The sequence below is a fragment of the Tympanuchus pallidicinctus genome, unplaced genomic scaffold (genome assembly GCF_026119805.1).
Source record: "Tympanuchus pallidicinctus isolate F22 unplaced genomic scaffold, pur_lepc_1.0 scaffold17, whole genome shotgun sequence".
Taxonomy (NCBI): Eukaryota; Metazoa; Chordata; class Aves; order Galliformes; family Phasianidae; genus Tympanuchus; species Tympanuchus pallidicinctus.
In genome coordinates this window covers 13,997,098-14,014,274 of record NW_026294690.1, presented here as the reverse complement: position 1 = coordinate 14,014,274, position 17,177 = coordinate 13,997,098, and the positions used below count along the sequence as shown (strand labels likewise).

The window sequence follows — 17,177 nt, the reverse complement described above, 5'->3', positions numbered from 1 at the left end:
TGCAGCCACAGCTGTTGCATATGTCCCCCAGGTCTGTTGGCATCACAGATCTTTTGGGTACATGCATGGCCTGAGAGACGAGAGCACACCGGAGGGCAGCACAGGGAACAAGAAGGGGCTTTGCTCCTCAGGTTCACTTCTCAGTTCTGATTAGCACTGAAATACAGCATGCACACATCTGCAACCAAACTCCTTGCTGAATGGGGAATGGTCGAGCATCAGACTGCTCAAAATGAGGCCTGGCTTTCAGGTTTAGAGGTATGGAGTGTGAGCGGGGAGGGACAGCTGGTGTAGGCACAACGACAGTCCCACTGGAGTTTTTGCACGAGTTCAGGGTAAATTTGAAGAGCGCGTGGATGGACGCATACCATTCCTCCCCGCCAGAAACACATCAGTGCAGTCTGTCCCGCGTCTAAACAACTGCATGGGAAAAACAAAACGCGAGAACATTATTGACGTTAGAAATTCCAGCACTCCGGAGCAGACGAGCAGAGAACCGAGAACTCGCGCACAGCCGTCTCCCAGCGCCGCAGAGCGCTTCCTTGCCGCGCTCCCAGCTCGTGCGAGCCTTCCCACCGCGCCACCCGAAGGCACAGGTGGGCGCCCGCCCGCACCTGCGCGCCTCGCAACGACCGCAGCCAAGCGCGGCACCCATCGCCCCTCCGCACCGCCGCGCGCACGGCTTTCCCGCGGGGCGCTCCGCCTCCGCCCGCCCCGAGCGGCGCGACCCGGGGTGCGGGGCCGGCACGGGGGCGGGGAGGCGGGCGGGGGCCGGGGCGGGCCGTGCAAAGGCGCCTGCGCCGGAGGTGCGGAGCGCGGCGGAGCGGGACGGAGCGAAGTGAAACAAAACAAGCGGGGCTTTGTAGCGCCTTAAAGGCGCCGCGTCCGCGCCCGCGGAGAGAGAGAGAGCGGAGGAGGAAGGAGAGAAAACAAAGCGGCCCCGCGGCGGTGGAGACAGGGAGGGCGAGAAGGAGCCGGATTTGCTTACTGAGCACTTTTTAAATTTTTACTTTTCTTTCTTTCTTTCTTTCAGTTTTTATTTTTATTTTTTTTATTTTTTGGAAGTCCCTTCCGCGGGCGCGGAGCCATGCGGGCGCGGCGCCGGCGGTGATGGCTGTGAGCGGGCGGCGCGGAGCGGTCTATGAAGCGGCGGGTCGGAGCCCCTGCGCACCTGCTTAACGCGCCGCCGCGGGCGCGGAGAGCCGCGCAGCACCATGTCGCGGGTCGTCCAGAAGAAGAACCACTGGGCCAGCCGGGTGCGGCAGTGCGCGCTGAGCCGCGGGCCCGGCGGGCAGCTGGGCTTCGTCCTGCTGGGCGGCGCGGAGCACGGCGAGTTCCCCTACGCGGGAGCGGTGGCGGCGGGAGGCGGCGAGCAGGCGCTGAGTGAGGGGGAGCTGCTGCTGGAGGTGCAGGGGGTGCGCGTGTCCGGGCTGCCGCGCTACGACGTGCTGGAGGTGATCCGGAGCTGCAAGGAGCCCATCGTGGTGAAAGCGGTCAAACAAGGTGCGAGGGGCCGGGGGGTGTCCGCGAGTGGGGAAGGTGCGGAAGGGAAAGGTGAACGTTTCCCCTTCGGGCAGCGCAGGCTGTGCGAGCAGCGAAGTTGCTGCCCGTGTCACGCTTGTGCACGCCCGCGTGCTCACCTTTGCCACGTGCAAGCGTGCGGCCGGACGCCTGCATCCCTGCGTTGGGGCGCGTTGTCCCGAGCCCTTCTCACACGTTCCCAGCTTGCGTTAAGCGATTGCGTGAGATTGGCTTCCCCGCGCCCTGAGGCCGGGGCCGGCACCTGGTGTAGGGGCACGGGGTGGTGGGTTCACCCCTCCCGCAGCCCCGCATCGCTCCCTGCAGCGATGATGGATGGAGACTTGGCCAAAAGTAAGCGTGTGCTCCGTGTCTGCGTGGAACTGTCAGCTGGGGGAGGGGGAGTGCTGCCAGCCATCCCCTAGGGCTGCTCGTTGATGGGTGAAGGCTGGCGTGGGGCTGCTGTCCCTTAAGTGGGGGCACGCACAGGTATAGCTCTGAGCTGGGCTGGGACAGGAACAGCAGGAGACCTTTAGAAAAAAAACACTTTGTATCCACATACACAAAGCAGTGATACAACAGGTCAATGTCACAAGCATGGCAACCAATTTGCAGTTTCCAGGGCAGGACTGGAATTCAGTGCCAGGAAACTGCCCGTGCTGCTGCTATGGGATGGGTGGGACGACAGATGGACACCTGCGATGACACAGCTGGGAGGGAGGGAGGCAGGAAGGAAGGGCAGGTTCCATAGGGAGAGTCGTTAGGAGAAAGTTTCATGTGGTCCGGGCACATCGAGAAGTTTGGGGATGTGTGGTGGGTGGAGGTGCACGGAAGCACAGCCATTCATCAGTCATTTGGAACAGGTTCCCTATGTGTAGTTACAGTAACATTTGGAACAGACCGCCTGGGGAGTGGTGAAGTCACTGGAGGTGTTTAAGGGCAAATGTGGTACTTAAGGACATGCTTTAATGGGTAATATTGGTGGATGATTGGACAGGATGATCTTAGAGGTCTTTTCCAACTTTAATGAACTTTGAAACTGTAGAGGTATTCCAGCAAACAGTGCCAAACTCCACCAAACCCAGATGTCTTTAATGCCTGCTCTCCCTGCTGCTGAGGAACAGAGCGGTCGGTGCGGGCTGCCCAGACTGGGTGGCAGGCAGGAGGCTGAAGTATGGGGAAATGTGGCAGATTTTGGTGTATCAGTTGTTGTAGTAGGTGTTAAAATACAGCCTGCCATGTTGCAGTGTGGTCAGTGGGTGAAGGAAGGTGTGTGAGTCCTTCCCAGCAAGCAACTGGTGATTAAACTTTTGGTTATTTTGGAAACAGTCACTAGTCTAAATAGAAACTTGTATTTGAAATATACCAGAAACGACAGAATTTGATGGTAAATAAACACATCTCGGCTCCAGGACGGTCGAAACAGGAGGCAGACAACCAGTTTGTAGAGTGCTGGTTGGGATTACCTGGAGCTGGGGAGAAAAGAGTTCAAAGCTGAGCCTGGAGATGGGGCAGGCACTTGAGCCTTGCATCATCCATACCCAGAGGGGAGAGCCAAGCCTGGCTATGATGGTGATGATGATTGCTTTTTGAATGCTGTGTTAGAATGAAATGTAGAATAGAAATATATGGTTTTGTTGATCTTTTTTTTTTTTTTTCCTTCTTTTTTTGTGGTTTGGAAACAGCTCCGTGTGCCTCTCAATGATTGTTGGCTTCTGCGCTCTGCTCTGCGCTGAGCAGGGAGCTCCCTCATGGGTCAGGATTCCATGCGTAGGAAAGGAGAGTTTTAATTAAAATACATTACTTCTCTGCTGATTAAAAAGCTCACTGCAGGGATGGCAGCTGTCATGCAACAGGAAGCATGTGGCACTGGAGCAGAAAGCAAAAGAATGTGAAGATGAGGATGCAAGCACACATCAAACTCTGATTCTCCTCCTTTTCCCAGTGCGTGGAGCCCGGTCCGCTGGTGCTGCAGTGCTAGGGTGATCTTGGCCTGGAAATGTATACGTTTTACTGCCTGGTCTATTTCATATGACATTTACAAGGCTGGAAAAACAGGAAATTTACTATAAATGAGTCAGTCATCTGTGAGCACGAACAGAGAAAATAGGTGTTCTGACCTTGCAGTTAGTGGACAATTAGGGACTGGGATGTGAAACAAAGGTCAAATAAGCTGTGCACGTGTTGTGTCATTAAACTGAGGTTTATAGACTTGCAGGTCCACATGCAATATTTTCTTTTTCTTTTGTGAGCTGTAAGTTTGAGTAGGTTCCCACAAAGTACAAAAATGGGGAACGTTTATGAATTTGCTTAATTGGAATAGCAGTATTTCATATTGCTGGTGTGGGATTTCTTGGTCCTTTGCTTACCCTGAGAAGGAGAGTGAGGAACTAGAGAACTTTTATGGGGAAGAAAAAGGGAAAAAAAACTTTGTGTCCTTTTTTGGTATTATGTTTGAGGGGAAAAAGATACCACTATAGTTGGTTGTTTTGGGGAAGAGAAAGGGAGAATCTGCTGCCGTGTGTCTTTCAGGGCTGGCAGAGGTGTGAAAGAAAGCTCCGTTATGCTTTTATGATTGTTTTCATCTTACATCTGTGCCTTCATGCTGATGGAATTGGCAATGAACTTCTGTGCAGTTAATAAATGCTGTTTTATTATTACTTAGTCTGAGAGCAAAGAATGAATAGACAGGATTATAGGAGCGGTGGTGGCGCATTCTTGCGTGAAACTTGCATTGCTGTAACACAGCCGTTTCTTGGCTGTATTGCTAACGCTGAAGTTTCCTTGAATATAATTCATGGTTTTCAGAACAGCTTGATTGGAGAAATCAGAAATAAGTGTCAGGGTGCTAAAGTGGGCCCCCTGTGTGGGGGTATGGCGGTGCGGCCCAACGCAGCAGACGTTCATCGTGCCATCTTCACGAGGGAAGAATGAAGGCTGGATCTTCAGATCTGTCGCATGGCGTTTCCTTTAAGGCGAGATGTATGGGTTTTTTTTCTCCCCCTGAGAGGGAGGGGTGCATTTATAGAGGTTTTGGGCTGTGGCCTTTTGTTTTTGTACTCTGGTTGGTGCCCTGTGCCAGCTGCTGCCTGTGCCAGGCGCCGGGGCAGGAGATCTGCCAGAGCTCATGTTCCCATATGCTTATTTTTAAATTGCTTTTTCAGTCCTTTGTTCAACTCTTTGGTCCTGCAAAAAGTCTCTCTCAGGATCCTGAGCCCCTACATAACCAATGGCCATGAAACAGTGAGGTGTTTCCATCAGGTCGATGCGATTCATGATTTCAGCAGTGCTTTGGAGCTGGGCTGGTCCCACAATTGGGAGGAGCTGTGGCTTTATGTCAGCCACGTTCAGGGTGAGTAGGAGCAGGCGTGACCCCAGATGGAACTGCTGGCTGTTTACCCTGTGTTATGAGCTCCCTTCATTTCTTTTCAAACATTAACTTGGCCCTGAGGTAAATCCTCAGGCACGGTTTGGTGAGTGAACACTTCCAGTGTCAGGTTGGCATTTGCCATAGCAGCAAAGCATTGAGATCAGTTATTCCCACCAAAGTGAATAAAAACAGCTTCTTCCAAAAAGCTGGTGTGGGCAGAGGTTGGGCTTTTTCTTCCTGGAGATGGTTTGTGAGAGAAGAGCTTTGAGGACCTAAGTGGATTCAGAGTGAAAGCTCTGACATGCCAAGTGCGGAGATGTTGGTGCATTTTAGATTGGTAAGGTCTGTTTTCAACACTGCCCCTCTGGGATAAGCATCAGGCAGGGCCAGTCACTACCGAGACGTAAAATAAAAGAGGACAGATTCTCTCTTTCGCATCGCTTCTCATACATTTTGTTGCAAACCATTAATCTTCTCTCTTTAAAGTGGTACTGCCTTCACTGTCAGGAAGAGGTCTGCCTGCTTGCTGGAATGCTGCTGCTGGATGGCCGTCTGGCCATTGCTGTGCTGACTGTATGGCCATCTCCTTGTCAGGGTGCAGAAGCTGGTGCTGCTATGGCAGAGCACAGCCATCCTGCCTTAGGTGGTGATTCAGTGCCACGTCCCTGAGTCGGAATTAATACGATCCTTTTAATGGTGTGAAATGGGATTATGTTTTTCACAATGAGGTTCATCTTTCCACTCATTGTGATGGGACTCCAGGCTCCCTCTTTATGGACGGTCAGATCGCAGCGCAATTAAGTCACAATTAAAGTCTCATTATGAGCAGTATTTCAGCAGTGTTGCAAAATAAGATGTTAACACCATCCCATGTGTTGTTTCAGCTTATTTTTTACGACAGTCACAACTTCTGCACAAGTGAATTACTGAGCTGCCGTTGTGATACTTAAGGTTCAACTTCTGTGTGTCTTGTTAGAAACTTCAATTTAACCTCTTAACGGGTTTGAAAATCAAACCATCTATAGCTCATTGTATTGCTGTCCTTGGGATTGTCATCTTGTCCTGGTTCAGGATCCTTCGTGAACCTTCTGACCATTGCTGTATTTATTTCTTTGCTGCCCAAGAAAAGTCCCCCTTACTCCTGCAGTGGCTGCATGCATGGGGACACACTGACCTGCAGCAGCTGCACAGAGCTGTGACAACCTTTCGTGCAGCTCAGAGCCATCATTTGGGCCAACGAGTCCCTGGTTTTTTCTGTTTCAGCATTGCTCAGTTTGAAGGAAGCTGAGGAGATGCTGCTGCCTCAAAGGCATTTCCTATTGAATTAGCAATGTCTGAGCTGTGGGCAAGGGTAGCAGCCTTAGGACCTATATTGATGTTTCTTTTTTTCTTTAAAAAAAAGACCAAGATCATTCTGTACATTGCTTAGTGGTTGGTAGTTCTTTCAGCTCTTCTTTTTCCCCCTTCGTGTTCCCCCACTTTGATTGGAGCTCATAAATCGAGGCCTGCAGGTTTTTGATCTTTGTAGTCTGCAAGTGACCTTACATCTCCTGATGAAAAGCACGGGGCGATGGTTCTGCTTGCACAAGTGCCATGCATTTATGGAAGCAGTATGAAGAGCTCAGTGTAAGTGAGCTGGGTGCCAGATCCTCACTGGGATCAGTGTGCGCTCCCTCCTGCTCTGGGTACCAGCTCCTGGAGCAGCAAAATCCCGACCCTCTGGATCCATGTTTCTGCAGAATATATTTCTAACTCATATACAGGATTGTATTGGTGACCTTTCTGCACCAAAGACACAGGGATGCACCATCCTCCTCAAGTCGGATGAGCATCACTGGAGGCATTGCCTGTGGGACAGCAGCAGCAGCTGAGCGCTGAGCAACAGCACTGCCAGGAGGGCAGGAGCAGCTCCTGAAGAACACTGAAGCTTTCTGCTCCATCTCGAGAGCCACACGTGAAATGCATGCCGTGCATTAAGTGTGGGGTGCTCTGCAAGGAGCCGGTGTTGGGAAACAAACCTCAGCCTGGGTTGTTGGCCAGTTTGTTTTCTGCTGATCTGATGGAGAGCTGTGTCAGAGGCTGCCTAGTTCCAAAGCGTCTTGGCAGTCTTTACCCCAGGCTGATATGCTGGCAGGCTTGAATTTATTATTACTATTATTGTATATATTTTTTTCATGTCTCTTCCTTCTGGACCAGACAGGTGGGCCACCATCCCTCCCGGCCCCATCAGAGTGGTGTGGTTCAGGGGAGCTGGGATGCTTTTGTCCACATCCCCTCTTCACTTTCCAAAGGTCAGGCATTCCATCCATCCTTCGTCCCCTGACATTTCCAATGGTTTCCAGAGCTGCCGCAGGCTGGAATGATGGCACCATTCTCTGCTAATTCCTGGTTCTGCCTTTGGCATGGTTTGTGCTGAACTGCTCTGTGTTAATAATATGCTTTAAACCTATGTATATATTTCTGATTGCCCCTAGTGTACCTTTCGGAAGCAAAGCAGTTTTTTCTTCAGGTCCTGATGTTTTGGTTACATTTTTGCAGAGTTGGTTTTCTGTTGAGAACAGTTCCTGTTTTTGTATTGCAGAAGATTTGTATCATAACTTAAACAAACAAACGTTTTTACTGTTTGCATTGAGTGTCCTCGTGAGGCTAAACAACACTGCTTGGTACACGGTGTGTAAATAGCACAAGGTGTCCTCCTGCCTTTGTGAATGAAACAACAAAACCCCCAAAGCAAACAAACAAGGAAGGCTGACTTGCAAAGGGAGCAGATGCACTCACAGTTGCAATGCATTTGAATAAGGCATCGGCTTTCCATGGTTTGCTAATCCTTGTTGAAAGAGTCCATTGCCTTGGACCATACATCTGTAATTTTGGAAAATCAGTGCCTCATTACAATTAGGTTGGGAAGAGACCAGACTTTTCTTTCTTCATATCCTTAAATCACAGTGTCTTTTTTTCTTGAAGGGGAAAACCTCAGCTCTGGGGTTTTTCACTTAGTTATTAACAAAAAGCCTTTGAAAAAGAGGCTGCCTAAAATCCAACCACTCCTTCAACACAAACAAAGCTGTGCAGATATTGTGTGCTTTCAAAAAAACCTTTCATGTTCAGCTCCTCTTATTGCTGCGGTGAGGATCCTACGCAGAGCGGATATTAGCCCTAACTGATGACAGACACAGGTGCCTTGATTTGTTTTTCTTTATTTTGAGGGTGATGCATAAGCAATAGATGGGTAAGCAACCTTCAAACAGGCTAAACTGGAAAGGTAAGAAAAGAACCCGGGCTTCAGAGTAACTGTGAGAGGATCTTTCCTGAAAATAGTGAGGAGTATGTAAGGAACAGATGGAGTCATCCATTTCCAAAGATGTACATGCGGCTCCCAGGTAGCGATGTAGGGATGCAGGAGGATCCTGTGGGGGTTGGACTGCCAGAGGAACAGTTCTCTGGTGGTTTAGTGGAAGCTGGGCATGGCGGGAGAGAGGCAGAGGACTGCTCAGCAGGGAGGGATGCCCAAGTGTTGGGCTCAGGAGAGATTTCCCTGCTCCCTTCCCAATTTGTTACCAGTACTGCAGCTCTCCTGCCTCTAAATGGGAGATGGGCATCAGGAGAGGACCTGCTGTGCAGCAGCGTGTCCCTTAAATGCAGAGGCATGAAAGCTTTCTGCAGGACTGGAGGAACATGTTTCCAGCTGATTACAGACCTCTCTCCCAGGGCAGTCTGGGCAAAAATCATTTTGTTCTGCTCACCCTAAATGCCTGCATCAATGTAGAATCTGGGATGCAGCATTGCTGTGGGATCCCCGTGAGGATGCAGTGCCTGAAATAGCTTGTGCTGCCCCGGGCTGCTGCTGGAGGACAGCCTGCATGGGGACAGCTGGGGCCACGTGGCACGGCGTGCCCTAGGCTGGCTGATGGCCGGTGGGCACAGGGAAAAGCTGTGCTCTGACTGTGTTTGGGGATGTAGTTGTTCCCCCACTGGGCATCCCCTGTGCAGTGTTGGAGCTGCAGGGCTCTGGCAGACTGCAGTGCTGCTCCAGCATTGTTCTCTCTTATCCTTCGGGCAAGAGAGGGGCTGATTTAATGCACAACAAAGAGTCGAGTCCTTCTCTGTCTCTGGTATGCATTTTTCCTTAAACAATGAAGTGACTAATATAGAATATCGTCTTAATTTGCACTATCTGTGGTTGTAGAGGAATGACAGCAGTGTGACTGCATTGAGCAGTCTAGCTCTGCTGGGTGAGCAATGGGGCACTCCGTAGGGGTTATGTTCAAAGCAAATCACAACTTGTTTTTCGGGGGGTTTGCTGTTTCTTTTAACTTCCTTTTTAATTAAATTATCTTCTGCCCATACGTCAGCAATTTCTGTGTCTTAGTTTTATGTGCAAATAGCAGAGGTGTGCAGGGGTCTGTCAACCTGTGCATAGTCTGTATGTTCTGTGAGTTCCTCCTGTCCCCTGCAACCTGTTGCTATTAAACCAGACTGCTTCCAAATGGAGACCTGTACTGAAGAATACTGTCCTACATTTACCATAGCTGGATTCCTTCCCCTCTCCCTTTTTTTTTTTTTTCTTCCACTTTCAAATGAAGAAATGCTGGCTGAGAGTATCGATCACTGACCCAAATTCACATGGAGGTCTTTTGGTCTGAACTTGAAGCACAGCCTGCATCAATCCTTCCCATGGCTGGAGGCTGTGTTTGCAAGGAGCAGCTGCTCAGCCCCATAGCTGCCTGCTGCAGGAGGCACAGCAGGAAAACCCAGGCAGGGCACTGAGGACAGCAGGGCTGTGCTGGTCCAAGGGTTATGTGTAGGGGAAAGTTTTCTGTCTGCACCCAGCCAAACAGGAGGAGCCTGTGAAAACACTGTGCATCACCTATCAAAATAGTTAGAATTCCTGGGTGAGGCTCCTTGGACATGTGACCTGTGTGTGTTTATATAGATATCCTAACTTTTTTGCACTGTAGCATTCTTATTGTCAAATGCTGCTTCGGTAAGAAGTTCTGGGATCTTTTCTGTCTCTCTCTTTTTTTTTTTTAGTGGAAACTTATCCCATGACACCAGCAGCTCAGGCTGTCAAACAGCCAATGCTGTAAAATTCACAGTAAATGGCAAAACATTGTGGCAGAACAGCTATTTGAAAGCTGAAAAGGTGTAAAACCACCATTGCAATGGCCCCAAACAATTCCTATCCCCGTTCCCTTCTTGTGGGATGCACAAGCAGCATCCGAATGTGGTAAAAACATTCATGTTCTGCTCCACGCTGTTCCCTTGGTGAGGGTGAGTTAGTGATGCCTGAAGAAGTCCTTGCAGGAACATGGGGTATGTGTGTTCATGAGCCCTCAGTAGCAGGACCCTGTTGTCTCGCCTGGTGCTATGGGATGGCTGCTGCCTTGTTTCCCATGAGTCATTTTGGGAAGGGAAACTGGAGCACTGCTCCAAGTTATCTGAGGAAGGTGTCTGGTTCCACCCTGCTGGCAGCCCTCTGGCCCTTAAAAGGCAATGAAGTTGGTTGAGCTCCCTCATTCCAAAGGCTGGTGAAAATTACACTTTAACTGATGGTGATTGGTTTTGGGAGAGTGGCAGAAATGAAGACGTGGGTGAATTACAGCAGTATTTCAAGCCTGGTGGAGTTGGAGGCTGTTGTGCTGGCAGTGCATTCACCCACAGAGCTGTCTCTGCCTGGTTATGGGACAGGAGAGATGGGAAGACGGGCTGTGAAGTCTCGAAGTGATACCAGATTGTGTGCTGGCCAAATATTGCAAAGCTGAGATTTTTATCTGCCAAAGAGATGACCTGGGGACTATCCAAGGTGGTTTTTCCATTTAGTTCTGTTTTCTGCTCCCAGTTTTCCAGTTACGAGTTGAACATGTATCAGGTTTTCCAGGAGCTAAGGCAGCCTTTGTGTAGTACTGAGCTGGGATAGGATAGCTTGGTTGCATCATGGAGTGGTAAGCAGTGAGTACGTGAATTTGGATTTGCTGAAGCTGTTACAGAGGAGAAAAGCCGCAGTGAAAATGAGAGGGCTTAAATTTAAGTGTGTGCTAGTACAGTAAGTACATCATAGAGGGTTTCTTCTGTTTGTCTGTCTGTAAAAGGTGCTCTAATTGGTGCTGAGGCTTGTCTGAACCAGTGTGCAAACTGCTGTTTGCTTAAAAGTTGTCATGATCTTTGAGAGCTCACTGATGTTCAAAGCTTAGGGTTTGCTTCATTCACCACGTTTCACGTTGCTTTTGTTGGGTACATCTGCTGTTGTGGCAGCTGCCCTGATGATGGGATCTTGCCCCTGACTGCAAATACAAGTATTTTCCACACTGCGTTGTCTGGGCAGGGAAGGTTACATCTGCATTCTGCTTTGAGCCTTTTTCCAGAGATGCTGGATGCAGAAATCCACCAGTTATTTTCTGAAAAAAGCCCAGCATTTTGCTGCCTGCAGATCCTTCCTCCCTTCAGGTCTGGTGCAGTGCTCTCATAGGAAGCTTTAAAGCATTCCCTTAAAAATTTAGGGACTTTTTTAGCCACCTTACGTACTTAAATGACAAGTGGTGTATTGATTGCAGATGGAGGCACAATTCACTGTAACAGGCAACAGCCACGCTGTGGGCGTTCGTGTACTTGCTGTTCTGCTCCTGTTGCTCTGATTTTTAGGAGATGTCAAACATCTTCCTGGGCACCTTAATGCTGTGCTGAGCCTGCTCCTCTCCCAGAGGCTCTGCAGAGCCTTCTGACCGCTGCTGAATGCCAGTAGCAGTCAGAACAAGCAGCACAAGTAGTGGGGAACGTTCATTGTGTGTCTGATTCTCCCAAATCCCCAATGCAGGAAAGGCCTCAGCACTGTTGCACATTGCAGTGGATTGCCTTTGGAGGATTTTTTGCCATAAGAACCAAGGTCAAGCTGAGCACCTGGATGCTCTAAAACTGAGCTCTCCTTTTGATTGTGTTTCATGTACTTCAAAGCTTCAGGTGAGGTTTAAAGTTGTAATGCTTGCAGGGAATATTTCCAGGTTCCTCATTCTTAGATGAATGGGAATTGATGTGTTGACACCTGCTCACCAAGGTGCCTGCACCGAAGTGTAAAAAAATACAGGATGGTGTTTGGAGTGCTTTCCTCTGCTCTCAACTCTGCATTTGCTCCTAACAAGTAAAATCAAATGGCAGCGATGTTTCAAAGTCTTCCTGAATGGCAAAATTATAAATATTTCTTTTCTGAGAAGACGGAAAGCAGGAGCTGAAGCATCGCATGCAGCTGCTCTAGTAGGAACTTGTTTAACTTGTCTACATCTCTCTTTTGCTGCAGAAGCTCTATTGAAAATGACAAATTGCTTAAAGCAGTTTCCATGTTGGTCTTAAAAAATTCAGTTTCTTTCCATCCAGAACACGTGGAAGGCATTTGTGCACTTGACTGAATGTTTCTCTGTCCCGAGGCTTACACTTAGTGGTTTTTTGCCTTCATGTAATTTTCACACGCAGCTGCTCGGGTTTGCTTTCCTCAACTTCCCATTGGATGAGGATTCATTTTACTTTTTTCAGTGCCTGAGCTTAGACATGAAAAATCAACTATCTCCCTGCTTAAGTCAATGGGGATCATGGGGAAAAGTGTTGGAGGGACGCAGCAAAGTCTTGGCTTTTTGGAAGAGCTGTTCTGAGTGTTATAAATCCGTAATTCAGGCTGGAAAACTGTGTCTGCAGCCACGTGGCTGTGCTGTCCTTTAGAACGGCGAGGCGCTCTGAGTGGTGTTAACACTTTGCAAAATGACAAAAGATTTTTTGCTTAAACGTTTTCAATTACTTCCGTGCAGCTGAAGCTTTACCAGAAGGAGCGTATGTGGGCAGGTGCTGTATGCAAAGCCATAGAGCTAGCAGTAACTGCTGGAAAAGTCAGAACTGCTCAATTGAAAAGGCTGTTTCCTCTTAAAGAATTTTATGTGTGCACAGCCGACCACCACCGTGATGAACCGAGCTCCATTGGATGGACCCGAGCTGTGACACCGAGGGCACGACCCCATCATCCCTCCTGGCCCAGAGGTGCTGTGCCCCACATGGCACCAGGTCGGCGTCACCCACTGCTCTGCCTGGGGAAGCCCCATGGCTGAGGAGGGATGCTGGCAGCAGTCAGGAGGCAATCTGAGGACAATCCTGATGCTTTCTACTTCTTGAAGGCATGTCATATCCTGAAACTTCTAATTATACCCACTAGTTTTGTAATATATATATTTTAAAATCTGCTATGAACCCATCATTTTTGACAAGTTTGAGCTGATATGATAAAGTGATTTTTGGTAGTTACAATTTTTTGCCATGTTTTCTGGATTTTGACTTTGTTTTTCTTCTGCGGAGTTGATTCAGGAAGTGAACTGGTTGCTGGAATGCTGTGGCTTGCTTTGCTGTAGGATGCATCACTGCCTTTCAGTGAGTTTCCTGTTACAGATTGCAGCTAATACAGCATCTTTTAGAAGAGAGCATCAGAAATTGGCACCCGCTGGTGAGACAGACCTTCCCTGAGAGACTGTCCCAATGTGCTGCACACAGGGCCAGTTTGTGCCCAGAAGTGTGGAGGCTTTATGTTCCTTATTTTATGGTGTTTCATTCTTTGTTTTGTATAATATAAATTATGCCTTTGGCTCTTCATGTTGTGTGAGGAAATGTCTGATCTGTTTCTGAATCCTGATACCGGATGTAGAATATATTTTTGAATGGCTGTTAAACCTGTCCTACTGACTATTGCATTCCTGGCTGATAAAATTAAAGCATCCCAAATACCCTGCAGATACCTGTTGCAAAACCAACTTCTCTCTTCTTGCAAAACGTTCCAGTCAATTTCTGCTTGTCCAAATTGTGCCGGACCAGGTTGCTGTTATGTTCCCACAGTCTCATGCCTGTGGTTGATAATTAACCCGTTTCTTTAATAACAGTGCCCTATTTACTCTGGGAACCATTTTTCTTCCCTGCACTCCAGTCTCTTCCCAGCAAGACGCTGCAGTTATGGTTTCGTTAATGAAGCCTTGTTACTTGTATTGGGGGGAGCGAGCTCAGTGCATTTGTTTTAACAACTTAGGACAAGAATATGCACCAAAAGCAGAAGTAAATGCCTGTGAAATAAGTTCAGCAGGCTGGTGTCGGCACCTTGTCATGGTGGCAAACAACTGGAAAAGCTTTGCTCACATCAACTTCCATCTTGTTTTGGTCTGATTTTTAGCATATATGGGCCTGAATTCGAGTTGAGACCATTGTTCTGTGCAGAATTGAGGCAGATGTTCCTGCCTGTCTTTCTAAGGCCAGTGTTAACTGGTACAATACATCGTCCTTACGTTTGGTGGGATTTGTCCCAACACGTCCAACACTTCTGACTCTTTACGTGCTGTATGAGCAGCTGCTTTATTTTGGAGCCCTGGGGACAAGGCCCAGTTCAAAACAAAGTCGTGCAGGTAAAAACAGAATATATGCATGTGGTCAGCAACCGAGCTAGCCGAGATATTCCAGTTCTGCTCCGTTTCATCTCCAGTGCTGCAGTGCCATGCCTGGCCTTGGCCACAGCAGGAGCTGCCACTGAGGGCTGTGCATCATTCAAGAGAAGAGGCCGAGAGCAGCAATTCCTCATCTGTGCAAAGATACTGCCTTGTCTTTCTCTCCTGCGCTGTTTTTATTTAGGTCAGCTGGCTGTTGCATTTAAAAGATGTGTACCTTAAGTTCTCATTGCGGTTTTTTTCTAATTTTGTCACTTTTGTTTGCTCTGCCTGGTGTGTTTCTTCACTCAGGAACAAGATGGCTTTAAGTTGAGGGAGGAAATAAACTGTAAAACTTCCATTAACCCTAGCAGTGCATCCTTGCTAACTGTGAAAATACCACGGCTTTAACGTTTACTACAGCTGTTTTATGGGATTCAGAGCTTTTCTTCAAACGTTCTGAAGTTACACGTGAGTTATCACAGAACTTGCTGTGTGCTTTGTAATTCCGGTGAGGTGAAGTTGAACATAAGTGTGAATAACTGTGAAGAGTGTGTTAGATAAATGAAGCCACAAAACCGGCGGTAGTTACTCAATAGAGGCTGTTTCTGTCATTTGAGACTGATGTATTTTTTCAAAGAATCTAATTTCTAATTCTAGATCATGAGATTTTTAAGTATATGCCAAGCCCTTGGAAAATTAGTAGCTCTAACGAGTCAGATTTTAAATTATGTGCAAGATCAAGGGGTATGTAACAGAGGATGTGTACTGCATGGTAAAAACCCATCCCCTGTGGTCAGGGATAGATCCCTGCATGACCAGAATCTTTCGGGGGGAGGGGGGGAGGGGGGGAAGGAGCATAAGGTGCCACTAGTGTCAGTTTGGGCTAATGCTTTATTTGTCTTAGATGCTTCTCTGATTCTTTCCATGCATACTGAGTTAGCTCTTAGACACACCGCATTGCAGACAGGGGCAGACGTTTAGCAATCAGCCTGCTTGTGATTCTGACTGTCTAGATCCCATACTAACCAATTAAAGCCCACACTTATTACAGCCTTTGTGGTTTGGGAGTGAAGTATTCCTGCATTTAACTTATAGTTTTACAAAAGATTGGCTTAGGCTGGAGGTTTGCAAAGTTGGAGTCTTGGATTTCCTCGTGTGTGCTCGGGGTTAGGGAAGGTGAACAAGGGTACACGAAGAGTTGTGTGTCATGAAATGGAAAAAGTGCCTTACTGAACTTGAGAGCATGCAGGAATCTGCAATCATCTCCTAACATTTTCATAAATTCATGAAATTGAGTATCTAATATACATCAAGTTGCTGCAAACAGGCATGGCCTCTGCTGCAGTGTTGTTTCTGAGCAAACAGCAGGCACTCCATGAGCTGCTGAGCATCCTTGCATGAGCCTGCTCCTTTCCTTCAGTTCTTCAGTCTGGGATTTCTCCCCTCCCATCTCGGTGGGGGTTTCTGCCCTGTTTGCAGGCCATTTTGGGAAGGCTTCTGGGCAAAAGAGGAGGTCCCAAAGGGAAGGAGGCTGAGATGGGAGAAGAATGTGACCCTCTGAGCCGTTACTGGTGGCTGCGCTATTTTAAAATCAGACTTAACTTTTAGCTCTTCATAAACAAATCTTTGTGCCAATTTTTTATATAGATCAGAAGTTGGTTGTTGTGGTGGCTGCTGCGTGCTCCATGGCTGTCACAGGGAGAAAAGCTGAGTTTTCCTCCCCAAAATGCCTCTGGAGTGGTGCCCCATGGAAGGACAGCCCTTCCAGCTCCTCTGAATGTGGGGCAATGCCTTCTTTACTTGGTGGTAAATACACCTTAATGGGGCTAGCATGATATCTCAGGTGTTGGACACGTTCCATGCTATTGTGGGAGCTGGTGTCCTTCATCCCATGGCCCAGTGGACTGTGTTTGCCCCAGAACTTGTGTATTTGACCTGGAAGTGCAGTGTGCAGCACGGCAGGGAAGCAGCAAGGATCCCATCCCTCCAGACAGGGTTAGCGATGCTTAGTGTTAGGACATTAGAGTCTTGTTGGCTTTGACTTGGAAAACCACACACGTTGCTGTGAAAATTCATACTTAGTAACAAGTAAACAAGGAAGAGAGCAGTCTGCCTGACTCAGGAAATTCCCTCCAGACCTCGTGGGGAGGAGGAGCTCTGCATTTTTCTTGTCCCATGTTTATTTTCAGTCTCGCCTCTAACGCTGCTGATAGAGCCATTACAGCCCTGCAGATTAAAGTCCCAGCATGGGGTGGAGTTGAAAGAGAGATGCTGCAAAGCAGTCAATACCTCTAGGATTGTGCAGCTATGTCATGCTACAGGCAATTAATTTTTCCCGTTATTTGCCTGCCTGGGTGCAGCTCCATGTCACGGCTGTGTGGAAGCCTTTGATTCCACTGCTCGCCTTTTCTTGTCAGGGGGTGTCTGCAGGGATGGATGACTTCAAAGTGCCATGTTTATGATAATAGTTTGGGTGTTACTTCTGTGTGGTGTTGATGAGGACAGGCTTGCCGACAGCATCCATCTCTGAGGCCCAACGATTTACCAAGGAGGAGGCTGAGTTTTTTTCCAGGGCTGGCTGTGTTGGTCTGAGTCAGCAGAGGTCCTGAAGTATTTGGTCCTGAAGTCAGGTCATGGCTCTTGGGTTTTCTGAGTCGGCTTTTCCCGACAGTTACTCAAAGCCTCCAGGGTTGGCAGAGGATGTCATTCAGGACTTGAAAACTCTTTGAAACGGCAGTTTCTGTTAGCAGACACTGTGCTGACTGCATTATGCTGCAGGTGTTTCAGAGAAAACATTTTTTTCAATCAGAAATAGCCGAATCTCAGGCCATTTGTCTTTTGTAGTAGCAGAA

General features: G+C 48.3%; 1 protein-coding gene across 24 annotated transcripts in view; it reads left to right on the top strand.

Moving 5' to 3' along the window:
• The first annotated feature begins 794 nt into the window (after positions 1-794).
• Positions 795-17,177, top strand: part of MAGI1 (membrane associated guanylate kinase, WW and PDZ domain containing 1) — a 290,518-nt gene continuing 274,135 nt past the window's right edge. For 14 of the 24 annotated variants that reach the window (XM_052678832.1, XM_052678843.1, XM_052678828.1 and 11 more), the window contains exon 1: positions 796-1,503. In XM_052678832.1, coding sequence (XP_052534792.1) covers positions 1,215-1,503 — 289 coding nt within the window. In that variant the 5' untranslated portion in view covers positions 796-1,214. Of the gene's footprint in view, positions 1,504-17,177 lie in introns of all 24 variants that reach the window. The other 10 variants (XM_052678839.1, XM_052678838.1, XM_052678837.1 and 7 more) reach the window with 2 other exon arrangements.